The 22,165-nt window shown below is 41.2% G+C and overlaps 1 protein-coding gene across 1 annotated transcript in view; it reads right to left on the reverse strand.

Annotated features, from left to right (window-relative positions):
• The window catches only part of EPSTI1 (epithelial stromal interaction 1), a 42,463-nt gene extending 21,696 nt beyond the window's left edge, over window positions 1-20,767 (reverse strand). Inside the window, exons 1-5 of the mRNA XM_010129301.2 lie at window positions 20,569-20,767; window positions 10,591-10,649; window positions 8,520-8,603; window positions 4,301-4,374; window positions 3,589-3,672 (exon numbers count right to left, since the gene is read on the reverse strand). Of these exons, the coding sequence (XP_010127603.2) occupies window positions 3,589-3,672; window positions 4,301-4,374; window positions 8,520-8,603; window positions 10,591-10,649; window positions 20,569-20,765 (498 nt within the window). The 5' untranslated portion in view covers window positions 20,766-20,767. The remainder of the gene's footprint in view (window positions 1-3,588; window positions 3,673-4,300; window positions 4,375-8,519; window positions 8,604-10,590; window positions 10,650-20,568) is intronic.
• Between the last annotated feature and the right edge of the window lie 1,398 nt (window positions 20,768-22,165).

Genomic DNA, 22,165 nt, shown 5'->3' on the forward strand with positions numbered 1-22,165 from the left:
GCAAGGCTCCTGAAAGTTCAAATCCATAGCTCACTGGAGTTGCAGTGGTCTAGCTTCTAGCTAGAACAACATGGTGATATTAACTTTGATAAATACAATCCTTCAATATTATCCCTGTCTCCCAGTAGCTAAAAAAGAAGGAGATATCCTACAGCTATTCTACCACCAGAACGGTGCCTGAAGAAAACTTCAGCATATTGAAATTATTTACTTGTGGCTGGTATGACTGCTTTCTACTCTGGAAGTTTACCTTGGGACTCCTGCTTAGGACGCATACAAATTACAGGCAATGGGACTGGGACATTCTCTAACTAACGACAATCTATCAACAGACATTGCCAAAGCACTCCACATTTGGCACAGTCTTCGAAAACAAAGCCAAGAGTGGAACAGCTGTGATATTGAAGGTAAACATGTTGAAAAGTATTAGCAGAAGGTCTGTAAAGTGCCTGGTTTTAACAAATTCCAGAAAAAAAAAGGCCATTCATGCTGATTAACACAGTCAAATTAAAGAGCACATGATTTGATAAAGAATAAAATGAAATTACAGCTTATTCTAAATAGGACAGTTGCTAAAGATAGCAAGACTTTTACTATGTAATGTAAGAGTAAAAGAAAGAAAGTTGCACACAGTAGAACTACACTGAGTCTTTTGATTTCAAATCTTTTGAATCTTTTAGTATTCAGTCAAGATTTAGAATACAGAAGGAAAGGTTAAAGGCAGGATAACAGGAACAAAGATTGAATGGCAGGAAACAAATATTTAGTGCACTGGAGTATGCTACTTTGTGTACAGCACAAATGCTGAAGGCTTAAAAAACAAGAAGTCAACTATCAGCCATTTGTTTATTTTCTTGGGAACTTTGACAGTCCTTTCATTCAAGAGACTCAAAGGAAGTAATGGTTCAGTCTGGGCAAAATCAACAAAAGGCTGCACCAAAGATACCAAAGAGCAGATGCCTGCTACTAATTAATAAATAATAATAATGCCCCTTCCCATGTACTCCCACACTTTCTGCAAATTAGACATGCATCTCAGCACTAGGGACAAATACAGAAATAGGGACTCCCCTGCTGATGTTACAAAGTCTCTCCAAAATTATTTCAGTGAGCACTCAGAGATCACCAGCTTAGAAGAATATCCAAAGTCATGCAGCCCAGGGTTATCCCATGAACAACTCAAAAAGGACAAGCTGCCTGACATGGAGCGCACATGATCCCAAATCCCATTCACTGCTACTCACGGAGACCCAAGTACCAGTTCTTGCAAACTGGTCTCCTGTGGAACACAGAATGAGGGGGAAGGAACCACCTTGCTTCTATCTGGGAGCCAGAGAGAGACAAGGTAGATGTCAAGAGCATTGATATTCCAGCACCTAACCTCATGGTTAATTAAAGAATGACAGAGACAGGCAGGTGGACTCGTACAGATGGTAAGGCAGGCAGAGCCTTCCACATTTGGGTACGGCTTTGGCAGGCACCCAGTTTTCTCTTGGTCACAAAGGTAATGGAAGAGTGGATACTGCTGTTATCTGCAAAATAAGCATTAAAGCGGTAACATAAACAGATCCTATGTTCATAAGCAGTACTGGCTTACAGTACATCATCCTTGTAATCAAGGAAGAACTGAGCTGAGTACCAGCACCTGTTCTAGTTATTACACATTAGTCTGTAGGGCTTCACCATTCATGTTTGTTGGCAAAGTAGGTCTCCAGCTGTGAAAGTTTCAGGGCCCCTGCTGATAAAGCTGGCTGACCATTATCTCCTTTCAGACTGTCAGACAACTTGGTCTTCATTGAATGAATAACAGCCTTGAGCAAAGGAAAGACTGGCCAGCAAGAAAAGGTGGCTTGTGAATTTGCAGAAAGATATGCTCTCAGATGATACGCTGCAGGTGCAGTTGCCGAAAAATCTAGCACTTCAAAGAACAAAAAAGTTCCTCTCCTGCAGTAACCAGGGCCCCATGTTGGGCCTACGGTCCCTTTCCTGTCACCCTGCTTTGCTTAAACAGAGTTGAATTTTTAATACATAAACCCCTTCCAAGCAGAAATCTTCATCAGCTCAGTCACTATTGTGGAAGGAAACCCAGATAAACAAATTCAAATTAAGAGTTCCCTTTCATGATCCTCTGTTTTGTTTGTTTGCTTTGTTGGGTACATGTTTGTTTACTCAAATTAAACAGTCTGTTTGGCAAATATGTTTGCCATGATGTTGCATTCTCCTTTAGAAGGAACTGATTGTTACAGTTTTACTATCTACAATATCTATAAAGATTTTATAATCTGTGGGAGCGAAGGTAAGGAAATTAAAGAGCATGAAAGCAAAACTGATACATCAATATATTTTTCTAGGTGCAACTATAAATTAGAGCGGTCTTGCAACATTTTTCTTGTCCAGTGCCCATGGGCAAACAACATATGTTTAATAGGTGAATAAAATATAATTAATCCCCTTTCTACCATTGCTATCATCACTACTTCTGGAGCTATACATGAGCTGGTAACTGCTAATGACATTTTCACATGATAATATTTATTACCCCTGTGAGCTACTGTGTATGGGCTTATTCCTAAAGACTAATGCTAACCACTGCAAGATTGGGAACAGACTAATCCTCACCTAGAGGCAATTAAGGCTATTTTTGTTTATGCATGTTCTTGTACACCATCCAGTAGTGATGATTTTTTAATTAACTCTCAGCATTCAGCTTCTGCACAGAAGATGGTTTTTACTGTCGTGCAGACAAAATTTGCAAACTTGAAATCTCCCTTTCTCTCATTACTGTTGTGCACATTAGTATCATACTCCCCTTCTTTTCTTTTTTTTCATTTAAATTCCACATTACATTCTCAACTGAGTGCTACTTGGTTTCCATCAAGAAGACATGAACGAATTTTACAAAGGTTTATGCAGCACACAGGATGAGGAGATGTTTTTTGAGAATTACTAGAAAAAACAAACACAAAATAAAACTGAAGATTCTGAAGTAAGCTGTCGTTGGTGTCAATATATGGCCAATACTAAAAGGAAAAAGTGATCTTACATATTAGCAATGCATCTTGGTGTGCCTCCCCAGAGGGGGATCTGAATTTCAGGGTGTACTCAGCACAATAGATAGACTACACTGACCTTTTCACTATCTGGATGCCTTTTCCACCATGACAGGCTGGATTTTTCTTGTATTCTTCATATGCACAGGAGGCAATTATGGATTTCTATAAGGTCTTTGTGCCATATGCCACAATCTGATCTTACAGAGAAAGCTCATGCCAAACTGAACTATATAACCTGTACACAGAACATTAATCCTGACCCTAGTGTTCTCCCTCTCTGCTAACTGTTCAAGATGGATGGAACTGAAAGGCTGGAGTTTCTGAAGAGCCAAAGAAAAGCTCAAGCCCCAAAGAACACCAGGTCAGGCATCCTTCAGCCAGCTATAAAGGAAAGAAGGACTGGATTTCCTAACCTCTTGATGCACTCCGGGACTACCATTTGATTTAATTAGCCCGTTGCACGTAGTTCAGCAAAATCAAGCATCCAGACATGAACTTCGTTATACAGCTCCAATTCCACAGTAACTGTGTTTACCTTTTCTCTCTGAATTGCTCTCTTTTTCAAGATTTCATCTTCTTCAGCTGCCTTTTTTGCTTTTACATATTCTTCTCTCTTGTGCTGTATGACATAAACATAGAAAAATATTTTACATATGTATACATACATAGAACACACAAGGTAACTTCACAACTCCTGTATTGCACATCTTTCAAATCTAAAGTGTGTTTGAAGAAAGTTTCCAGATTTTTTTTTCTTAAAATGAGGCACTGAATAAAAGCAGGCTGTGCACCAGCTACTCCAATATTGGCTTTATGAATGCTGAGAAATCTAGGACTGATAAATGGGCATCTATGCGAGGAATCACACAACTGACTGATAACTTACAAGCATTTATACCTTTTGTAATAGGAACAACATTTATACATAAGAACTGGATGAGGTGGTACATTGATCAATTAGTTGAAGTGTAGGCAGCCATGCCACAAGATACGGTGAGGCATATAAGTGGCTTTACAGCTGAACTGGTTATCATTTTAGATATGATCTGTGATATGGTTTGCTACATATTTATAGCCAGATTTCTCATTTTCTGAACATTTGTTTCTGGTTTCCTGCTGCTTCCTTCGGGTTTCACGACTTTCTTTTGTCAAGCAGCTGTGAGTTCAGTTTATAGCCATATGAAACACTTCATGAAAACCTTTTTTTTGAGTTCTTAAAATAAACAAATAAATTTATTCTTCCTGACCTTTTGCTGGTATTTAGATTGCATGAGCATCATTTGCTGTTTTTGCCTTGCTTGAGCTTCTGATTCCTTTCCACCTTTAAAAAAAAAAAGTATAAATTACATTTTGCATGAGCATTTTAAGTTCAAATGCCAGTCATTTCAGAATAGAGCAATATAACAGATTGGATGTATGCATATACAGGAAATTTTTCATAATTACAGTAGCTGTCTGACATTAAAGAGAACAGACAAGAGACCTTTTTGATCATTTTATCCATCCATCAAAAGCACTAGCTTGTTATTTACAGAGCAGCCACTGTATCATCCACTCTACCAGCAAGTATGTCCTATAGTATATGATCAGTTTACTGGGGAACTATTCCATTTTCAGAAAATCAGTCATGCTTTGCAGATGAATCTTCATTTTCAGATCCAGCTCTCCCCACCTTTGCTCAGTTTGTCACACACGCATACAGAGTCAGAAATGTTATTGCCAAAAAGTTTCTCTTTTATCAAATTTAGGAGCTTGGAGTCTCTGCCAGCTCTAATGGGATGCTATCATTTGAATATCTTCTAAGCAATGTCTTGGAGCTCAAGGAAAAATCCCCTTTCTGAAGTGGAAATCAAAGTCTTTTCCCATAGATCTCATATTCATATCCAGGTAGCAGAAGTGCCCTTTCCAAAAGCACAGGTTCTCTTTTGACAACATCTGAAGCTCTGGCCATAATGTTCAGCCTTAAATTGAAAAAGAAAAAAAAAACCAAACAAAAAATAAAACTAAAAGCAAAATAAACAAACAAACAAAAAAAACCAACCACACAGAGAAGATGATAATAGGTCTTAAGGGATGGAGGGTATGCGTTTGATTCTATTATTCTGCTCTACTGTTTTCCAAAGTATTTTCTTGCTTTGGAAAAGCAAATAATTAATTCCCTCAGTTGTTTCAAAACACAACAGCAGCTCCCACCCCATTCTGAGGATGAGGGCTGTATTTTCACCCACTGATTTTCTGAGAAGTTCCTCACTATGTGACTCTTAATTCTACAGAAGCAGCTGGACCGTGTGCTACCTGAGGTGCCTGAAATGTCAGACAACCATACCAGATCCTTCAGGAGGGATCACTCGTCACTGAAAGTAGCTTTCTCCACTTACGAGTGGAAGGTAACTAATCTTTAGGTGCCTTTGTGAGGTTGAGTGAATAGGAGATCAGTTCCCTAAGTCTGAAAACATTTCTGTGCACACAAATAACTCCATAAGATTAAGCTCTCAAGACAGACTGGCCATACATTATACAAGAAATCTAGGACTGATAAATGGGCATCTATGCAAGGAAATGCATATGCACACAAATCTATGCAAGGAAATCTATGCACACAAATGACTGATAACTTACAAGCATTTATACCTTTTGTAACAGGAACAACATTTATACATAAGCACTGGATGAGGTGGTACTCTGATCAATTAGTTGAAGTGTAGGCAGCCACGCCACAAGATACAGTGAGACATATAAGCCTGCAGTAGCAGGCCTTGTAGAGGTCTAGGAAAAAAAATTGCTACTAAACAAGTTTTGAAATCTTTTGGATGCTTGATCTTCCTTTATTTCTAGCCATTTATTGGCAACACTTAACACTCCTGTGTTCATTGTACTTTTCAGCACAAACTGCTGGTCATCAGCTCTAAACAAGTATTTCAGTGATCATTCAGATTGGACATCAGGAAAAAAAATTTTACAGTGAGGGTGGTGGAACACTGGCACAGGTTGCCCAGAAAGGTGGTAGATGCCCCATCCCTGGAAACATTAAAGGCCAGGTTGGATGGGGCTCTGAGCAACCTGATCTGGTTGGAGATGTCCCTGCTCCTTGCAGGGGGGTTGGACTAGATAACCTTTAAAGGTCCCTTCCAGCCCAAACTATTCTATGATTCAATGATTATTAGCCATTGCCTATAGCCTTTCAGACAGGTTTAGTTCATTTGAGTTGGCTTGGCTGTAATGTGCTGTGTCGTGATTGGCTTTATATAATATGATCAAAAAAGAGGCAATTGCATTCATCAGGCATGATTTGTTGCTCCATTCATTGCTTATGGGGAAGGGTGGAACTTGCATCTTTCATGGCACTCATTCCTTTATGGTACCTGCAAGTTTGCCAGTCAAGTGTTACAGAGCTGAAACCCAGAATACTTATTTCCCTGTGGAAAGCATGAGTGTTAAGAAACTTTCAACTTTAAGAATTCTCTGGTGATTTGGACTAGATGTGTAGTCTCTTAAAATCACTCTGAGAAAATAACACAGGATACTTTTTTACCTTAATGAGTACCTACAGTTGTGAAATTAGAGATGCCACTTATATTTTTTTTTTCTCCTTCCTTGAGCTCTCTTCTGTTCCAAATTCGTTCCTGTGGGAATTATAAGATCAAATAAACTTTGCACCTTACCTCTTTTCAGAGGCACTGAACATAGTGCATGTGTCTCAGTCTCCAGGGGTCTAAGTGGCAGCTAGACAGTGACTGAAGAGCTCATATAATCTCCTTGAATTCTTTCAGATTTTTCTTGGTTTTGTTTTTTTTTTTCCCTCTTAATTTGCTTCTCTCCCAAAATAAGTTTTTAAATGCAGTAGGACCAGAAGAAGTTAAGACTCCTCACACTCAGTCACTGCAGGTTTGCCACCACGTCCCCCATCACACAGACAGCTTGCACACATCCTTCATAGACACCACACACCAAATTTTTGTTTTCAGATTTCACTTTCTTGAGCAAAAAGCTTTGTGGTCCCCTTGGGACAGAAGCATGTCTACTAGCAACTGCTCACAGGCAAGAAGCAGCTAGTATGTATGAACACACAAACAGCACGTCTGGCCACACAACTGCACGTGATGGTGGGAACACAGGACATTACACCAACTTGCAAAGGTAAGTTCATCACTGCAAACAACTGGGGCTCAGGCTGCAGGGCAAAAGAAACGCGTGGGACCAGTATCACCTTGACCACAAAAACCAAATCTGGGTCGGACTCAGTTCCAATTCCTCTGTCTCCCACCTGGTATCTACTCTTATACACAATACACCACTCCAAACTTATCTTGTGTAGCATGGCAAAGAAAGAACTTCGTTTCCAGGTCAAGGCAGACAATAGTCTGCACTGGGCACCCCAGATTCTCCTATGACAGCCAAGAGAAGGAAGGGGAGCTCTAGATTTACAAAACTAATAAAGGTATCATTATAATCATTCACTTTGTCAGAAGGAATTTTGTCCCATTTCTATTACTGCAATTCTTCAAGGTTATCTCATTTTTACTGCACAGTATCCTCATCATGTTCTATATGGATGATGCTTTCAAGTTTCGTCTTGTCAGCAGGTTCCCTCAGCTCTCTCCTACTTTTTGTGCCAAACACATTAAAGAAAGATACAAAAACAAGATAGGTCTGAAGACTGGTTCTTGAAAAGCACTTCTAATAACCTTCCTCTTGCTTCAGCACAACCTGCAGATCTATTCTCTATACAAGATTGGGTGTGGGTTGGGTTTTTTTTCAGTCTTTTAACTTTTTTTTTTAAGCTAACTCCCAAATAGCACTAAATTAAATGCTTTATAGCAGTTACAATTGATGTACCACAGTTTCTCTCACCTGTCTAGGAAAAAAGTTAGTCATCTTATCAAACACAGCAGTTCAGCTCCCAGTGACTTAAGTTCCTGCAGCTTTTTATCCTGGTTCTCATTCACCCATCTGTTATTTTTATGAAATTGGTAATAAAGAGGCTCATACACACTTAGCTTGCAAATGCCTAAAGCTGCAGGGATCACTTCTGTCTCTTCAGGAGCCAGTCATTGGGAAAGGACACGTACTGGCCCCTAACACAGAGGAGTTTTCTTATGGGTAACTGGAGGGTCTCCGACACATACTGTCTATCTATATACTAGTGCCAAGTGCACACCCCCTCAGAGACATCAACTACAGACAATGTCACCAGCAGGAGGGATAATCTACCTCTTTTTCCCAAATGTTAATACAGACTTTCTGCACTGATCGCAACAGATTTCTTGAGTGACAATCTATGCTGTCTTGTTTCAGAAACATCTTCATTGCTTTGACCATCAAAGAGTGTAGAGGACAGTAGGCTCATGTTAACCCTTATTGACACTGGATCTCTTTAACAAGTAGTGTGTGAGAAAAAGTGAAAAATGTCTCACGTCCTGGAAAATAAAATTTTGCAATTCATAATCGCTGATTTACATGTCTTACCCAGTCTCTGTGGAACCAACTTAATTGCCCCTGGCCTGTGCTCTTCCTTCCACCGCTCCAGGTCATCCAGCTCTCTCTTAGCAACTGAACAGGTACAAAAAGAAACAAATATGTTTGAGCCAGTACTGAAAAGGAGGCAGTATCGTTAATTGCATGTAACCCTGAAGACCCACCCAGGAACAGACAAACTCAAGGGGTGCAGACAACACCCAGGAGGTTACACAGTCACTGCAATGATCAGCTTACAAGGCAAACATTCTGCCTAACTTAAGACTGTATGGCAAGCAAACCCCAGGACTCAATCCCAAAAGTAAAACAAAAAACAGCTAAAGGAATGCTAATAGACTGCTTTTTAACCTCTGAGAACCTATAGGTAAATGCCACAGTATTTACTCCTGCAGGTAAAGCAGACCTTACAATTAAGATTCTATTGTTGCATGGAGGGAAGTGCTTGTGGTGTAACGTTCCTCAGCAGGGAAATGAAGAATAAGTAATTTTCCCTCCCAATCATGTGCTCCCTAAGTAAAAACAGGAGAAATGCGTGATTCGATTCAAATTAAGACACTTCAGCATAGGTGTGCGCACATGAGATGGGTGGCAAGCTCCCAGTGTAGCCAGTGGAAGCCTAGTCAATACAGCCAGGGAAGCCAGCCGTGTGCTCTAGGATGGCTGGATGATTAAACTGCTCTCTTGAATCAACTGACAGAGGTAAAAAAAAAAAACAATTCCTTTCAATAGCAGGGTGCAGAAAGCCTATGGAAAGAGGAGCTGTGTTTTAGAGCAGTACCTCGGTTGCTCTAAGAGCTCAATTCACTCTTACTAAAACCAACATGAATTATATTTTCTAATGGTAGGCTATGACTATCAGATGCTAACATCAGCTCTTTTTTAAAAAGATAAAGCCAGTTCCTGGCAAGTTCCTCTAAAGAAGCCCAAGACAGACACCAGCTTGTTATTTCACTTTTAAAACAAGCACTTAGGTAGAGACTGGATTTGGTGAGGCCCTGTTTCTGACTGTATCCAAGGCAGAAGTTCTTGGCGTGCTTCAGACCTTGCATGTTGGTGGCATAAAGTGAAAGCAGATGTTTATTAGAGCAGCAGCACCTTTGCTGTTAGTGTCAGAGTCAGCTCTATGATGCTCTACTTTTATTCCTCCTTCCAGAAAATTATGATGTGGTTCAGGAGAAGTCCATGTTCCTTCTCGCAACCAAAGGTCACCCAACTCTACGCCAGTCTGCTGGTGAAGTATTTCAGTCAAACTCACAATGTTTGAGAAAAAAAATGTTTTTATTGCACTGTTTCCTTAAGGGCGTGAAGAGTGCTGACTGACACTCCTTCAGCTTCCATATCTTGCAAAAATAAGCAGACAGGAGTGCAGGACTGCAGTGCTTGGTCACCTCTGCATACAGAATTTATTTCATGGCTCTTTTGTTGTAACTTTTGGCAATGAAAGCTTTTTAACACATGCCTAATATTTCTGGCAGAGGCTCAGGGTGTTCCCGCTTAGCTACTTTCACCAGCAAGTCTTGAAGCCAAGCAAAAGTGAAGATATTTTCCATCTAAAATGATATTTCCTATCTACCTTAAAAGATCCACCCACAATCCTTAAATGAACAGTCAAGGACCAACAGTGCTTCTAGTTGCTTTAGACTCTACATGAGAGTACTTTCAAAAATATTTCTCATTTCTATTTTTTCCTTCCTCCCCCTAACCTACAGAGTGTTCCAAGTTGGGTTCTCCATTCTGAATTCAATCCTGTAAAAGTGGGATAGAGCTAATTCCAGCTGAGTCTTGTAGAAGCCAGCTACAATAGCTCCAGCACTGAAATTACCGAAAACCTTTTCCTGGAAAAGATTTATTCTGCATGAAGATTAGCCAGATGAGAAGTGAATCTTACAAAAAGTCTACACAATGATGGAGAATGCTCATAGCACTGACTTTACTGTCACAGCTGCACATCTAAAAGCATTGCAAAAATGAGGATAAAAGTTGCAAGGGCGATAAAGCACATGAAACTCTAGACTTATTCAAGTAGAAATAATGTATTACCATGTTAGACAATTCAACTTACTTTGCTGCAACTGGTTTCTTTTAGTTTCGTTTGGAGTTATCACGACATATGGGGCGACACTAAAATGAAAGAGAACACTTTCTTATTTTTCCTGTCTACAGAAAAACAGAACTGGAAGGGGTTTCCTTCATCAGCAAGGCCAGTTTTCTGCTGTTGTGGCAAACAACTTTATGTTAAAACCAGTATTTATTTTGATTCAGCTCTTCGGGAATTTTTTGGTAAATACTCTAGAAATATATATTGTTATATTTGGAATTGGCTGCAAACGTCAAAGATAACATTTTCAGGCACTTTAAGCATAATCTTCATTTTTCTTATTTAAGTCTCACGCTAGACTGCTGACCTCAAATCTCAGTCGTATCAAATCAAATCACTTCCTTGAATCAAACATTCCACGTGGTAGACAACTACTTCCACAGCTTGCTCAAGTACTGAGGAAAACCACTGTCTATTAGGAAGAGTGCGGGGGCTGACAGTCCCATACCATACCTCGAGGGCACCAAGCACCTTGTAGATTTAGGCAGGCTGCCCAAAACTTGTCCACGGAGCATGCAACATCATACCATTTGTGATGGACCCAGGTGACTTGCTCTTAGCCTGAGCCTCAGTTTCCTTGTCAGCCGTGGGTTTGTCAGGTACCGGGAATTCCTTGGGTGTATTTATCTTGCTGTCCTGCCTAAGGTCTGACTCACTGAATCGGGACAAAGGCCCTTTTCGTCAGACTTAACTCAAAATGCAGTTGCTGCCTCAAGGAGCTATCAATCTAACGTGACAGCAAAGGAGCAGGACAGGCTTCAGAGTGTGTTAGAGACTCGAGGTGATCAAAAGAGTGATGAAAACATGTCAGTTCCATTTGGAGAAAACAAAGGGTTTTATCTATACTGTGTATTGTGTGGGTATGGGTTCACATCGCTCCCACTTAGCAGAAGCTAAGTCACGGGGGGTGCAAGTTTACCAGAAATGCACTGAGACGCAGCTGGCTCTGAGCATCAGAGCGAGCTCACATCTCTCTGCAGCATTCGGCAGGGTTTTGTCGGCATGCATGGGCACAAATATTTTATCCGACTTCATCGCGGGGAAGGCCCAAGGAGAAGCGCAGAAAACAAAGAATAATGAGGGGTGAAGGCTGAGCCTCGTAAAAGAAGAAAGGGCCACAGGAGGTGGCTAGAGGACAAGCTAGGAAGGAGAGAAAGCACAGTTGGCTGTGGAAAAGTAATGAGAGAATGAAGCCCGAGACTAAGTCTAAAAAGGGGAATGAAAATCATGCAAAGACATCAAAGTGCAAAAAGCTGCCCGCTGCCATATCACTGTAATTCAGGGTTTGGGAAGGAAAGTATTTATATCCAATTACCTCTTTCTCTTTGAAGACTTATTCTAGGCGGATATGGATTAATTTATGAGATTAAACTAGTAAAGATGGAGCTGTGACCTTTAATCGTGCCATTTAATAAGGTCCCCTCCCTTCCTGCCAGCTTACTCAGGTGCTCATGAGATTGTTCTTCACCTCTCCACCAAATCCCAGACCCCCAAAGGCAGGAGCTAACAGAGCAGCAATGCCCCTCCAGCATCCGCTGTACATCTGCAACAGTTACTTAAAAGAAGTGCTGACATCTTGCTTATGGCATAACATTCCCCATCACTGGTGGTTTTTCAGATTTTTCTTTATTTGACTGAGTAGGAGCATTTACAATTTATTCCAAACTGCCTTTGACAAGCTGCTATACAGTTTATCAGTTTCAAGAATTTTTTTAGTAGTTTTTCTTGGCTGTTTAAGATACTAAGATCATATTTCTCTCAAGTTCATACACAAAAATTATTAAGTACCTTTTACACTCCCATCCGTTTGTCAGTGAAAAAAAATGGCTGGAATTGTAAGTTGCAAGACTACATATTTCCCCCTCAAAAAAACCATCAGTGCACCTCAGACATCCCACAGCTTCATAGCACTAGAGGGCAGAAGAGTTTTTATATCATCAGATGTACTTTGATGACTTCACATTTTGTTCTGTTGTGTTTTTTTTTTTTAATTGGGAATCAAATTAAAAAGAAAGCAGGGACCTCTGCATGTCTGCACATGTACGGGAAATCACAGTATCAAATCCAGTTCTTATGCTGTGAATCAGTTCCTTTATCTGTTTTTGCTTTTTGGCTGGAAGACTTTGAGTCTAGGAAGCCAGGTGCAAGCCACTCTTCTGACATCTGACCGTGGTCGTTATCCAGGAGCTCAACTGGACAGCACATGAAATATAGCAAAGATTAATCAGTTTACAAAAGGGGTAGAGGTGACACGACACGTACCACCATGGAAAAGTCAGCTCTGTTTTCCAAAGAGCAGCATAAGAGTCACTGTGGCTAAAAGAGTGCTTACTTAAAGGCCTGTTTGCTCTCCATGTCATTGAAACAAAGGCAAAGTTAAAACAAAAAGAGGATTTCAAGTCTTCAGTGGTGGAAGGGAAAGGGAGAACAGGATACCAACTTTTGGTTATCTTTTACCTAGTGCTTATACTACATGCTTTGTTTTAGTTCAAGTAAAAAAAAAAAACAAACAAATGAAAAAAAAAAAAACAAAAAACCCTGAGCATTAGCAAGTTAATCTCACTAATGCTCACAGTTTTCCAGTGTTCACCTTGGTCTCTGGAAAGATAGACATGTAAAAGCATAGCTTTGGGTACTGAGGTTAGGGGAAGGAAGAAAAAGCCCATGGTAAACGTCTTGTGGCGTGGGTGAAACTCGGGGTATGAACCGGTCCTTGCTTTTCAAATCTACAGCAGGAGAGGAGACAGATGGGCTGCTGCCTGAGAGGCTCCATCTGCCCTACCAGTTATAAGGCTAAAATTAAAACCCACACCTAGCATCCCTCATTTTCTTCAGATTTTTTTGAAGGAAAGAAAGTTAATGCAAAAACCCACCACCAGCTTTCACCCTGTGTTTTAGCCAGTTTGCAGGATATGGCATGTCATTTCTTTGTTCAGACAAAACCTCTGATCCAGTAAAGCCTATAAAACCCGCTAAAGCCTGTCAATTTAATTTTCCAGTCAGTTTCTGAGTTGCCACAGTAGCCATAAGTCTGGAGGAAATTATCCTACTTACCTGAGTTGCAATTAAGGAAATGTGAAGATTTGAAGCTATCAGTGATGTGCAGACTTTTTGTATTTTATACCAATATAAAAAGTGCTTCAAAATCCACAACCAGAAAAGATGATAAAGAACTTAACTTTTCGGTTCCCTAATAATGATTCGTATTGTTATATGACTTAATCCTATCTTTGAGATAGGGTTTTATAAATAAAAATACAGAAGTCATTGGAGGAGGGGGGCAGAACATCTTAGCCAGGTTATAGCTCTTCAAAATAGTGAAATAAATAATCTTCTACCTTTATAGATTGTATTAATCTTGATGAGACTTTTTTTTTTGTTTATTTTCCCCATAGAAAATGAGAATATATTGACTAATTACAGAGACCGAGCAGATATTAATGAGAGTAGGAAAATTATAACCCAATAAAAGAATGTATCTGTATTGAAATAAAAATAAAAAGCAACCTCATATGATTTTTCAAACAGATAGACATCGAATACCACAGCAGTGGGAAGATAAATACCGTATAACAGTATATACAAATAGATATAAAAACATTTCAGTCAGGAGAAACATAGAAAAATCTGAAAAGATATTTTACAGTTTGAATGATCTGGAGCAATATGGAGAATACACATCTGCGATCTTGAATTCTTAAGCCTGTGTGTAACTCTGCTCACCTAACTAACGCTGCTCAAGGACGTGTTTCCAATGCTTTCAGGGTACAGACCATAGAAACCTTTGTTTTACTTTCTTTTTGCTTTGTATAAAACAGTTTGTTTCCAAAAAATGAATAAACACAAGAGAACTGCTGTTCGACAATGATGTTTTTTGCAGAGCTGTGCCCTTCAGTTTTCCCTCAAGCCTGCTCCAGCCACCTACCACTGAGAAGCCTTCCAAATGAAGTGTGAAATAGTTTAAAGAGCTACAAAAGTAATGGCTGTTATAAACTATTTCCAGTTCTGCTGTGTTTTATACTGTGGGTTCATTTGTACATGAATGCCACAAAGCTGAAAGCTGAATATTTCGCTCAGCTGGGCAACGTGCTCTCCGTAAGAGGCAGAAACCAAGGAGAGTATAGCTGGAGAGCAACCCAAATGACTAAAGGTTGGGAAAAAGACCTGGGCAGGTTCAGCCTGGAGGAAGGACTCAAGGGAAGATACAGGTGAAATACTGCATTAAATAATGCGTTAAGACTCAATTTAAAAGAGAAAAGAGACCAAACTGCCAAAGACAATTGTGGAATCTCCTTCAAAGGTAGGCTAAGCCGAATTGCATTCAATTATCAGGAATTGTTTTAAAAGCAGTCAAGTCCACGCCACCACAAAGTATTGTTTTCACCAAGGTTCCCACAGCTGATGGAGCAGCCATACGCTGCTAAGCACCACGCTGCTAAGCACCACGGAAGCTGCCAAATCAGAGGGTTACACGATGCCACACCCCAGTGAGCAGACAATGACTGTCCCGTAGGTATCCCTATTTCGCAGTGCATACACAATCAGATGCTAACGGTAATCGACAGCCACAGTCCTGGACCTCAGTTGAGCAGTACTCTCTGTACCTCGGTGGAGCCATAAGCAGGGCTCTGGGAGAGCGTCCAAATCTTGCGTGCAGCTTTGAGGCTCTGGCTTTTCATCTTTATCAGTGGCAGCATCTTACCAGTTTACAGCTCCGACACACGAGTGAATTACCAGGGCTTAACATTATACACTGTCTGATTCATCCAGGCTGCAAGTGTGCTGTTAACATGAGAGGGAGAAAACAAACTGCATTAGCAGAAAATGTTTATCATCAAAAGTCTGCATTCATGGATTTTGTCCTTTGTTTGCCACAGGCTAGGAGTGCACTTAATTACCACAGTTCAGCCGATGCCTGGGAGCTTATTAAGCCAAGGTAACTCACTTCTGTATCTAATCCCTCTGGTCAGCTAAAGCCTTCACTAAAACAGACAACATTTTTGCCATAGTGAGGCTTCAGGATAAAACAAAGAGTTAAATCCTGCAGAAGTGAACTTGCACAGGGAAAGAGTGAGAAAGAAAACAGCAGCAGAGAGAGGCCCAGGAGAAGGTATGAGTCAGACACAAGCAGTAGTTGTGCTGCAGTTCTGCTGCTGACACCCAAATCTCAATTCTCAGGTGCCCACAAGCTTGTAGAGAAATTCCTGAAGTTAAACTTTGGTCCAAAGAGTAAAACTGAAACTCAGAACTGAATTTCCCAGAGTTAAGATGGGGCTTGGATTCAGCAGCTTGGTCTGGGCTCAGCACACGATACCACAGTGGAAAGAACGTCAGGTGCTTCAGCCAGCACCCCATTTGGTACAGTAAACACATCAGTGCTGCGCGACGATCTCAACCATCCTCTATAGCTCCAAGGACATTGTCACAGTGATGGATCAAATCCGGGAGCCAAGGGAGAGCTCTCAGCCCAAACTCAGCTTGCAGCATAGCTTTCTCTCTCCCCTGAAAATGCTTATGTGCCACCAGTCAGCACACGCTCGTGGGCAGACAACACCAATGGGAAAGAGTTCACTGCAGCAGTGTGGCAGACCAACATCGGATCCAACAAAGTCTATGAAGTCAGATGTGGCCTTGTTTGTGCTGTCCCCAGGTCCCAAAGTCTCCGTGCCAGTGATACAGTGAGCGCGCCAGAGCCAGCCAGAGCACCTGGTAACCACCAGCCATGAGGAGCACAGAGCATCCACATGTGGGCAGGCCGGGCACTGGGCTTGGCAACACCAGCGCTGAGCCGAGCCAGCTCCTGCAGAGGCGTTCATGTGTTGCAAGTCAGGCTTGCCAGCACGCCTGGAGAGCTGAGCAGGTCAGATGCTGCACCAGATGAAGATTAAGACCTAAGTTAGTGGCATGTTCATCTCTGCTTCCCCCACTTTCTTTTCAGCAGTATGTTTCCTCCTCCTCTGCCTCTGCACCATAGTATTTGTCATTCTTTTATTGCCCCTGCCCAAAGACAGTATCCTCCCATATGCTCCTTCTCACCACAGCTCATCACCAAGCTATGCATCAAGGGAGTATGTCAGGGCTTGTGCAAACCAAGTTCTTCCCAGAAAGCCTTTTAGGAGAGCATTTAAAAGGACTTATTCACCCCTCCAAACACATTATGAGGAACACAGCAACCCTCATCATCTAGACCAACAGAAATCTTACTGCATAGTTATCCTCTTACATGGACCCAGCCACCAAACACTTGGCTGGAGATAAGGCTGGCTACCAACCACATCAACGCCAAGCATCTCTGAATCGCCCCACTGGGCTGTAAAGATTGGTCCATCAGGCCGAAAGCTAGAGAGTTGGGAGATTTCTCCTGTGCAGCAAATGTGCTCAACTCTAAACAAATTATCTGTAATTCAAATTGCCTTTCTAGCACTCCTGCCAGTGGCAAGGCCGTGGCCAAAACAAGGATTTTGCTAAGCATCCATCTCCAGTTTCACAGATTAATTCAGTGTTTTTAAAAAGAAATTTCAGATCATGAAAGAAAATTAAATTTTCAGAAGAACTGCTAAGTATACTCTATCAGCAAAATATTGAGAGGCCTTACAACACCACATATATATTTTTCAAATTCAGGATGAGGACTGGAAAAGGAAGAAAAGAAAGCCCCGATGGATTTGGCTCCTGCAGTCAAAGAATACAATTTTGTGAGTTAAGCATCCTAGGAACCCTGCTCTCCTTTCACACAAAATGATGAGAGACTGTTACCAGCTGTGCAACAACGTATGTTCAGATTTTATTATTTTGAATTTTATATTTTTAATGGATTTTACAAGAACCCATGTTACTCTTGCCAGCTTTAAACTGGACAGACTGCTGAATGGGGACAGCGTTTTCTTTTTCAGGCACTAATTTATAGTTCAGCCTCTAATTTCCCAACTTTCCTCCATCTTTTCTTCAGTACAGACTTTTGTTTCTGAATAGATACGAACAGGGGCAATTTGGGAATTCACCTTCTACAAGTTAATTTCATGGCACTTAGCAGACAAAATGAAGTAACTTAAATGTAAGCTTATTATTATAAGCAGTTTCGAGCACTTGTCATCCTGGTGATTTTTCTCCATAGCCTGAAACCACATCCTACATAGAACTGAAGGGGGGTGTGCGAAGTTTCATTTCAATTTTGCGTTTGAACAAGTATTTTTCTCAACTTAATTAGGACCATTTTATTATCACTTCTCAGCCTCAACATATCCTATGAGGACTTTCCTAAAGCAAGAGGAAAATTACCCTCTAATATAAATTTTTCACCTTGTACTTTTTCAAAGAGTCAAGTTTGAATATCGACTAGTGAATAAGGCTACAAGAAACCATGTCCCACACATATTTCATGTATCCAGTCTACACAAAAGGTCATCTGATCCCACCCTAAGATGTTGCTAAGATGTTTCCCCACTCCTAATTGCTCTGAAGCTCAGCCTGAGACTGAGAGTTTGCATGGAAGCAGCTCACACACATACACCAGAGGCTTAAACAGAGACTCCAACTCCTGCTTTGCTGGCAGGAAAATCATATCCTGGCTATTTCCAGAGAACAGCAAGCAGCACACAAGTTGGAATAGAGCCACTCCTTGGCACAGAGGTATCCTACTTGGGCCCCTCATGTTCCCTCTGCTATGCATATTCCAGAAAACCTTCTAGGTTAATGCTGGTCTGTGCATTTTTTTTTCTGCTCCTAGCACCCTATGTCTTCAGTTCTTCAATTGTTCTATTCAACCCTTGGTTATCCCAGAGCCTTAAAATCTGGGCTGTTCTGAGAGTGTCCTAATATTTTAGTTTTAAGGATCATGTTCAAAAGGATTGATGGCCAAAACGTCGAGTCAGCTTTATCATTGCTGAAATGTATTTTAATCTGAGACCTTTCTGGAAAGGTAACTTGAAATAACAGAACAAAGATATAAAAGTGAATGTAACAGTTATTTTTTTTATGAATAAAAATCTCCTCTTGTCTGCTTCAGTATTTCAGATAAATAACCCAAATTAAAGTGGTAGAAGGTAAGGAAATCACAGTTTAAGTGGCTTAATCTTCTTCAGACTGACAGCTAGCATCCCCCTCCTCAAGAGAAGGGAGCAAACCTCAGTCTAGTTCACTTCTATTTTTGAATATTTCTTTCCCACTCATATGACATGGTTTCTGTTTGAACCTGCCTTTCCCCCATTGCTTCTTCACACTCACTACATACCAGTGCAGACTTTAATTTGTACATTCCAGGTTTAGGAATAAACTCTGTGTTACAGTTTTATGAAGACATAGAGAGAACCTTTTGTATCACACTGCAAAAAATATTAAGCGCACAGTCCTTGCAGTAGCTGCACAAGTCTTCTCTCTGCAAGTGTCATATAAAGGTGAAAAAGGGAACAAAGCTTTCTATTATTCTTCCCCAACAGGTTATCTAGTTTTATGGGAGATCTCACCATCTGGTCAGAATCTGTGTGAATATATTTGCTCTAGCCTTAAATTCTGCACGAAGCTCAGGTTAACCAACTGATTAAGTATTTACCTAATCTATACCAGGGGCATTGTATCCCAGACTAAATCCAAGCAAAGACAGTTATATCTTGCCTGTGCCAGGCAAGGCACAGGCAAGATATCTGGGTTAGTGCCGGGCACTATTCCCTGCCAAAATTCCCACTATTTCCCCCCTCAAAAAAAAAGAAAAAAACCTACACACACACAAAAATATGCACAGAGCACAAATACATACGCTAACTAGGGCTGCTCTCACTGTACTGTGGATATATGCCAGTGTGAGGGCAAGCAAGACAGAAGATCTTTCATGTTTGGAATTGGCAGAAAATAAACATAGATTGTAACTCAGGAATGGTTGTTTGTTCTCCTGAAAGTCAGTCATTAAAGCACTGACAGATTTCAAAGCTACCCAGCTCTTAATAGTGCCTGTATTATCACTACCTAGTAGGCAAGTATTCATGGGTTACAATGGAAAGCTGCTGATTGCTGCTTGCGATCAACAGCTGGCCACCTCGTTCACAGCGTGGCTCCACCTTCTCCATGCAGAAAGAAGGGAAAGGAAAGTGAAACAGCCTTCACTTCCCATCAGCTGCACTTTGATATGCGGGGAAAAAAAAAAGGCAAGCTAAGCAAACTCAGCACATAATAGTATTAGCATTACATGCACTGTTACTAACAGCTCAGAAAAAGCACATTTGGGGAAAAAGACTGTAAACAACTTGCTTTGATCAGCTAAGCATATATGTATCAGGCACATGGGCTTAGAATACGCAGACACTACTGTCAGTTTCTATTCTGTATTATATCTGCAAGGTAGAGTTTATACAAGCGATCTAAGAATGGTCACTGGAAAACCAGAGATGGACTGAGCATAGATCATAATAAAGCCTAAAATAAAATTGAGAGCTGAAGTTTTGGCTTTACTTTTGCCAGCATGAAGTTGTCGGAAGCTGTTCTGTGTTCTGGACTGCATCCAGATCAGTGCTGGAACACAGCCTGTATCTGTCTCTTAAGCCAAAGGAAGTAATTTTAGACTTTACAGGGTGAAATATTAGGAAACAGAAAACAGGGAGCTAGAACCAGATTTGAAATTTCACTTTGAAAAAAGATGCCAAGAAACCGACACTACATATAGCAATACCAAACACACAGCATGGTCTGCTGCTACTGCATGAGAGTATGCCATGCCATCACAAAGCCTGCCAGACCAACTCGGGTCCCATGTCAGAAGGGTCATTCACAAGTAGGCTTCAGGCTGACCACAGGTGGCTCTGAGAGGACGAGGACAAGCTGTCTGTGTGCCCAGTCCCATTCACAGGCTCTCTATAAAGTATTTCCACCTTTGAAGGTGTGCACCTCAAGCAAGGTGGAGAACAGGTACCCGCTACATACAACACCATCTCAGCCAGACTCTTTGCTACTTACTACTGCTTTTGCTGTTGTTGGTAGACTGATGCTTGGCCACTTTGCTTCTCTTCAGATGTTGTCAGCTTCTGAGGGTTTTCAGCCTCCTCTGTTTTATTGTTGCCATCCCAGAGGTAACCCTGAGAGGAAAATGGGGTACCAGAGACAGCAGCCTTCCTATTTGTGCTGCCTTCCCTCTGTCCTCCAACTCCAGACATCACTTCAGGAGTACCCTGCCTTGTCAGAAAGCAGAAATGCAGCTAAGGCTAGGGAAAGACTCAGAACTCTGAGTTCTTATAAGTTAGTTTCAATTCTGTGTAAGTCCCACCCCTGGCTGGACTCTCAGCTGTAAGACATGCAAATGCATGCACTGGTTTCTGAGTCATCCTCCAGCTGAAGCTCAGTTTGATCATCTCACTGGAGTCAGACTGGAGTCACAGCAACGGTCACTGGGGTGACAGCAAAGTTGATCTATACTAATAAAAGTCAACAACAGTTTGTGCAGTCTTGGAATAGACTGCTTCAGCATAAGCACAGTGAAGTCTGGCTGAAAGCCACATTTCTGAGAATATTTTACCCCAGCACTTCAAATTTACCTATGAGAGAGGGGAATAACTCTAGGTGCTTTCCAGGTTTCTATTTTGCAGGAGTGTACAAAGAAAGCTGAAAGTGAAACTAAACACTAGCCCTCAGATAAATTCTCGGGCAATGGTCATGCATAACTCCAATTCCACCTTTCAAATCTCAATCAGAAAAAAAAATTTAATGGGACTTTCTCAATTCTGCCTGATAAATAGAGGACAAATACATGATCCTTTTAAGTGAAAATGCAGATTCCTTCAGTGAACACATCTGACCAGTGGTATTCTATCTACAGGATTTGGTTTTGTGGCATCTGCAGAGCTGGGGAAAACCAGCAACCTTCTTAATATCACTATTAAAATAAAGATGTTTGGCAGCTCCCAACGCAAGAAAAAGAGAACTAGTAATGCTACTCAAGCTTTATGCAGCAGAGCTAGGGAAATTCAGCTCCACATCTGCAGATCCTGTCACTTTTTGTCTTCAGCTGCTCAAGCTACAATAAAACCACATCACTGAAGGTATTCTTTTGTGCCCAGGTTTCCTGACTGTCCACATTGTCTATAGGTCTTACAACACACCCCACACATGCTGGGAAGTAGTAAGATAAAATGCCACATGAAGAACTACAGACTGCCTGTTTGTGATGCTCCTTGGGGTGATGTATGGGACCTGGTCTCCAGCAGCACACCTCCCAGAGCTACCACATCCAGCAGCACATATCTTCTAGGGCTGCCCGATGAAGGCAGCATCAATGGTCTCTCCCTCCCACCATCCCTCCTAATATGCTCTGCAGCAGGGATAATTTTAATTTGTACACAAACCATTCTGCACAGACTCTGGAGTGCAATGGCTGTGTGTTGCAAAGGGATATGCCAGGGGGTAGCCCCCCTGCACTGCAGAACTGTCTCGCTTCTGGGCTTCTGGGTCTAGCCTGGTCTATGAACTCACAGGAACACTGTGGGAGAGTCCAGTATGGTCATTTTTTGGAGACAGGCAGCAGAAGCCACCCAGGGGCCTTCTCCCTACCCTCTGCCAA

This window comes from Chlamydotis macqueenii, chromosome 1, assembly GCF_036417535.1.
Source record: "Chlamydotis macqueenii isolate bChlMac1 chromosome 1, bChlMac1.mat, whole genome shotgun sequence".
Lineage (NCBI taxonomy): Eukaryota > Metazoa > Chordata > Aves > Otidiformes > Otididae > Chlamydotis > Chlamydotis macqueenii.